Source organism: Salvelinus alpinus, chromosome 8 (genome assembly GCF_045679555.1).
Source record: "Salvelinus alpinus chromosome 8, SLU_Salpinus.1, whole genome shotgun sequence".
In the NCBI taxonomy this organism is placed as follows: domain Eukaryota; kingdom Metazoa; phylum Chordata; class Actinopteri; order Salmoniformes; family Salmonidae; genus Salvelinus; species Salvelinus alpinus.
The window spans coordinates 14,944,770-14,950,769 of record NC_092093.1 but is presented as its reverse complement, the minus strand read 5'-3'; the positions used below and the strand labels follow the sequence as shown (position 1 = coordinate 14,950,769).

General features: G+C 41.9%; 1 protein-coding gene across 4 annotated transcripts in view; it reads left to right on the top strand.

The window, feature by feature from the left end:
- The first annotated feature begins 782 nt into the window (after positions 1-782).
- The window catches only part of LOC139582597 (homeobox protein Meis2-like), a 29,049-nt gene continuing 23,831 nt past the window's right edge, over positions 783-6,000 (top strand). For 3 of the 4 annotated variants that reach the window (XM_071412734.1, XM_071412735.1, XM_071412737.1), the window contains exons 1-4: positions 3,628-4,237; positions 4,591-4,820; positions 5,188-5,329; positions 5,588-5,638. In XM_071412734.1, the coding sequence (XP_071268835.1) occupies positions 4,220-4,237; positions 4,591-4,820; positions 5,188-5,329; positions 5,588-5,638 (441 nt within the window). In that variant the 5' untranslated portion in view covers positions 3,628-4,219. Of the gene's footprint in view, positions 850-3,627; positions 4,238-4,590; positions 4,821-5,187; positions 5,330-5,587; positions 5,639-6,000 lie in introns of those variants that run through there. The other variant, XM_071412736.1, reaches the window with a different exon arrangement.

The following is a 6,000-nucleotide window of genomic DNA, read 5'->3' as shown; positions in this document are numbered from 1 at the left end:
TCCACACACAGCTCCACACACAGCTCCTCGCACAGCTCCACACACAGCTCCACACACAGTTCCTCACACAGCTCCACACACAGTTCCTCACACAGCTCCACAGCTCCTCACACAGCTCCACACACAGCTCCACACACAGCTCCAGACACAGTTCCACAGCTCCACACACAGCTCTACAGCTCCTCACACAGCTCTACAGCTCCATACACAGCTCCACAGTTCCACACACAGCTCTACAGCTCCACACACAGCTCTACAGCTCCACACACAGCTCCACACACAGCTCCACACACAGCTCCATACTCAGCTCCACACACAGCTCCACACACAGCTCCACACACAGCTCCACACACAGTTCCACAGCTCCACAAACAGCTCCACACACAGCTCCACTAACAGCTCCTCTCAGCCAAACTCTGAGACCTGTCACATGCATACTGTTTACCATTCATCACCCACCCTCTCTCCATCTCTCGCTATCTCCCTACACAGACCATTGCTTACCAATCCACTACCCTGCCTTGCACACATACACACAGACTTGCATGCAAGCATACACACACATACACATGTATGTCAGCAAAAACACACGCCTGCACACATACACACACACACCCCACCCCAGTCTCTGCTGGCCTCCTTTCCCTGTCCAGTCCTGACATTGCTAATGATTCTCACTGGGGCACAGGATAACGTGTGACAGAGGCAGGCAGACCAGGGCTGAGGGTGGGGGGTGGAAGTGGGGAAAATGGGGGGAGGCGCCGGGGAGGGGTTCAGGGATGGTGGTGGGTCGTGGTCCTGCTTTCTGCATGGTGGAAGGTTGGAGGATGCTCAGATGCGGGGAAGATGGTAATGTATTACATTTAAGACAGGAATGACACCCTGAATCAGCCTGCGTTCAGATCACTGGCCGGGCGAGAGAGTGGGAGGGGGAGGTGGGAAGGTAAACACAAAGGAGGAGAAATGGGGAGGAGAGGAAATGGAGGAGAGTAGTAGGAAATAACGTGAGATGGGAGAATTTAGCCCCAGGCATGGTGAATGTTTTGCTTATTTCTGTATAGTTAAGCTATTTATAATTCAAATGTATGCCTTTGGTAATTCACCAGCATAGAATATCAAAGGTCAGTGTGTAAGATTTTTTTAACACAGAAAAAAATAATAAATGAAATGCATTTTTGGCCGAAAAGAAATGACCACCTGATTATGAGTATTTATTGTTCCGCCTCACAGTGTTTGTAATGATGAAGATAAAAGTGAGTCGTTTATTTTTCATTTTATTTCAATTTATATGAGCTTATCTCAAAGTAGCTTGTCAATTTCAATCAAAGTTAAGGTAACATTGTGCATGATTAATTATATAAAGAGAATGGTTTGCTTGGTAGTCTGTATTTTTTCAATAAGGTGATGGATAATATTAATTACACATAACATGTTGTTATAGACCTATATAAACGTTTTTTTTAAACAATTTTAAAACAAAATATTGTTCAAACCTCAAAGGTTGGGAGGCTAATTTCCTCAAGCCGCTAAATGGCAATGGAATTCAGTAACTTCGTAACCATTTCAGATCCAATTGGTTTCATAAGGTGTCATCTTCAGAAGTTAGGGCAGGTATATCAGTGATGTCACTCCTATTATTCTCTAACATCACAGAGAAATTGGAGTAGCCTACAGAAGAGTCAGATCGTTTGTCATACTAGGCCTTGAGTTGGTAGCCATAGGACTAACCTACAGATCTTCAGACAGCTATGAGCACTCAGGCTTACATTTTTAAAGTTGAGGGTCTGATATCATATGTCAGCGAAGTGAGGTAATGTTCTTGCTGACCCGAACCAATTGTTTTGGTTGGCTAGGTAGGCTATACTTACACGAACAGGAGTGCTGAGAGGGGACAGATTTACCAAGATCCGAAGTTGTATTTTTGTATTCCGCGTATGAACCGTTTTAAACAAACATTCGAAAAAATGTGGTCATTGCCAAGCTGCTGTTGTTTTAAACATTGGAATCGAACATATTCCTGTCTCCATAAGCTTCAGGGGAGGAACAAAATGCGTTAGGCCATATTATGTCATTATGTCGAGTTTGTTTAACTCCAATGGACTTTATGTACATGTCATTTCTTTAATTTCATTGGAAAAAAAATATAGGTCTGTTCTTTATTGCAATCTTATAATAAAGCGAGTATTTATATTTTGTTATTTGGGTTTGTATATACTGTTTTTGCATGCATTTTTTAAATTCTGAAGTAAATGATTGACTAACACAAAATGCACATTTAATTTCCAGTAATTTTAAACCTATTTCCAATATCAACATCTATTATCATTACTTTTCCTGTTCTTCAAAAACGTTCATTATTTCCTCTCTGCAGTCAAGTAAAAAAAGTATTATGAGATATGCCTATTATTAGCCATATAAAAGGAACTATCTTCCTAGTATGTAAATAATAGTTTATAATTATGTATAGATGCATTTCATAACTGCCCATAACTGCCCATGTCCAAATTATTTTTACTTGGACTAAACCTTACCTTAAAATCAGGATGGTTCATAACGTATTTCAAACATTTCTCACAACAAAATGATAAGGCAATCTATCTGTATCTGTCCAGTATCTCTCTGTAAACCAGACAAATAATGTGTTTTACGGGTATGCACGCATCTCAAGATTGTGGCCCATACATTCCTTGAAGCGCATGTTGTTGGTCCGTCCAGAAGGAAAGTTTTGGTCGAAAAAAACATTTTTTTGCTACCCTCTTTCATTTTTTTCATTTTCTATACTACCAAAATATGTTATTTCGCTTGCTTCACACGGAACCCCTAAAGGTTCTATATATAGAGCCCCAATGAACCATTTTTTCTAACAGTATATGGTGTCCATTTCAAGGAAGTGAACGCCGAGAGACTGGGATAATTCGAGCCAACACGCCTACAGCATTCCCACATTCTCAGACACAATACGCTGACCACTCTATACAGTGTCTGTTCGTGTAAACTATGTTAACTGCATCGTTATACAAACCATGCGCTCGACCAACAGGCCTACTTCAAAGCACCCCGATCTGTCATATAGACCAAAATATGTGCCCAAAATATTTTTAATATAGGCCAAATGTATGCCATATCAAAAATATGACTGAGTGACCAATGTCAAGGCTGCTTAGTGAGGGCTATTCGCGCAGAAATTCAACTCCTGTTTTGTGCCTATCCATAGCCTATGCTATGCATGGTGTACGCCTATGATTTTACCTGGATCATTACCACAGAAAGGGGGAAATAATTGTCATTTTTACCATACTCCAAACCCTTAGGGTTATCATTCTCATCTATTCTCAAGACTGCACTTCTCCCATCTCAAGGCTTTTGCGCCAGGCACCTTGCGTTAAAATACATCAGACAGTTGGGCAAGTTAGGCCATTTAAAAACAAATAAATGCAGTTTTCTTGACGGTAACGTTCAAGGGGAATAGTTAAAGTGTTGAATTGCCATCTACCAAATTCCTTTCTTGGTGACTGTTATTTTGCGTCACCCTCTGCTTTATCCAATGCAAACAACATTCGCTGGCTTGTCACAGGCATTGCTCCAATCCCCCTTTATTTAGCAGTATGGGACTGGTTGCGGGACTGGTTGCACCCTCCCTCTTTCCGGGTTCCGTCATCACCTTCTCCCGCTGATCAGTGGAGCCAGTCTATCCTATAAGCGCGCTCACAGCCAACCTGCTAACATTCGCTGACACCTTCACGTTTCAGAGCCGGAGGAAATGGCCACGAGGACCGACGCATCGATATAGTCTTTCTTATTAGATTTCATTCAAAAGCTGTGCGTTGGAGGAATAGATTGCCTTCTGGAACTAATAATCTCTGTACAGCGTATTTAGATTACCTTGACAACCGGTCTCAGTGATTGACAGCAGGACCGATACATGCGAGTTGTTGATGCGCTTAAAAAACTTTTAACCGAAGGTTCTAGTTGGTCTTATCCGTTATGGTGATTTTTCCATTTAGGCTATTGCAATATTTGTTTTCTTGTTGAATAAATACACATCTTCACCTTGCTGCGGGTTTCTTCTTTATTGCCACTGCGGATTACAATTCTCAACTGGATGTAAAAGGCATCAACTTGATACAGCACCTTCTCTGCGGACTCACAGTACCTGACCACCTTCTCTGCGGACTGACACATTCCCTGTTTCTTACCTGTTTATCTCCAAGACAGGCGCATGTCGATGGCGCAAAGGGTAGGCCTTAGTGCAGTTGCAATGTATCATTACTTAGTTGACTTTAAACTTCTGCCTCATGTTGATCGAACCTAATTTAGTCAAGTAATCTGGACAGGCAGAGAACATCTCAACTCTCCACATACAAGTAGCCTACAAGTTGAGCTTTTCTCAGCAGTCTGCACCCTGCATTAGACTAGTTGTTCTGTTTTCCATCCATGGGAAATTTGATTAAATTAATGTTCACTGTCATTCTCATGAGTAAAGGCTTGTGTTTGGGGGGATGTCTGTAGCCTACGATAAATCCGTGATAGAAGCATACCAACAGACAGTCCACGAGTTTCTCACATGTAACTCTGTCTTTCTCCATCCAGTACGATGAACTGTCCCACTATGGTGTTGGGATGGACGGAGTTGGACTCCCGGCGTCCATGTATGGAGACCCGCATGCTCCCCGGCCGCTTCCCCAAGTCCACCACCTGAACCATGGTCCGACTGCACATCCAATCCAGCACTATGGATCCCACGCACCCCACAACATCATGCCCAGCATGGGCAGCGTGGTGAACGACGCATTAAAAAGAGACAAAGATCAAATCTATGGGTGCGCATCAGAAATATTCCATATTTGTGTCTGCTAGGTTTTCTTATTCTTGTTAGACCTATACTCATAACATTTAGAAGTGAATAGGGTATTTATCGACATTTAGAGAAATTAGAACCAAATCCTAACTTGACATAGGCTACGTGCGTAAATCGAGTTTATGTCAATGCCACATTTTGCAAATAATGTGTTTTACGGGTATGCACGTATCTCAAGATTGTGGCCCTTATTCTGAGTGGAGACACTTCACATTTATCAGCTATGCTAGGTTAAAAACCTTAAATACAATACAGTCCACTTAAACAAAACGTTTATTTAACATTACGGGTCTAATTGACGTTAATGTTTTGTCTGCATCATGTTGCAGTCACCCGTTGTTCCCTCTGCTCGCCTTGGTGTTTGAGAAGTGTGAGTTGGCGACCTGCACGCCCAGGGAGCCTGGAGTAGCGGGCGGCGATGTCTGCTCCTCAGACTCGTTCAACGAAGACATCGCTGTCTTTGCAAAACAGGTACTTGTGGTTTATGATAAGCCCTTTTTTATGACCTAAAATATAGATAACGATAGGAATAGGGGATTGTATAGCCTGCTTTAGCCATTATTTGTGCTTTTAAACGTTAATAATATTTACCTTTTTTATGTTTGATAATTGATGGACGGATGGATGGATTGTTTGATTGATTGCTTGCCTGTTTGATTGATAGATTGATGGACTATCTGATTGATTGCGGTATGCAGACAATAGACTAATATGATGCTTTCTCTATAGATACGTGCAGAAAAACCGTTATTTTCATCGAATCAAGAGGTGGACAATTTGGTAAGCCATTTAACTTACATGTCCACTTTTTACGCATCAATTGCGCAGCTGGATAAATCGTGTCATATTGTCTTGTTTCACTTTGTTTAAATACAACACGAAAATTCAGAACGTTCCATTGAAGGAGCAACAGGAAACGCAGACGAGTCGTGGTCAAAGGCCTATTTTGCTCCTCTGCAGCGGGTAGCCGCGGAGGTCCTTGCCTTGGGCATCCCAAAAGCAGGGACTGTCTAGGAACCATTGCTCTGCTAAAGCATCTATTTGATTAAGAAAATACATTGTTTTAAGTCTTGTAACATACTGTAACATATGGCTACTTTACTGTATAGGCCTACAGTGTGCATTCATTAATGTATGGTGTT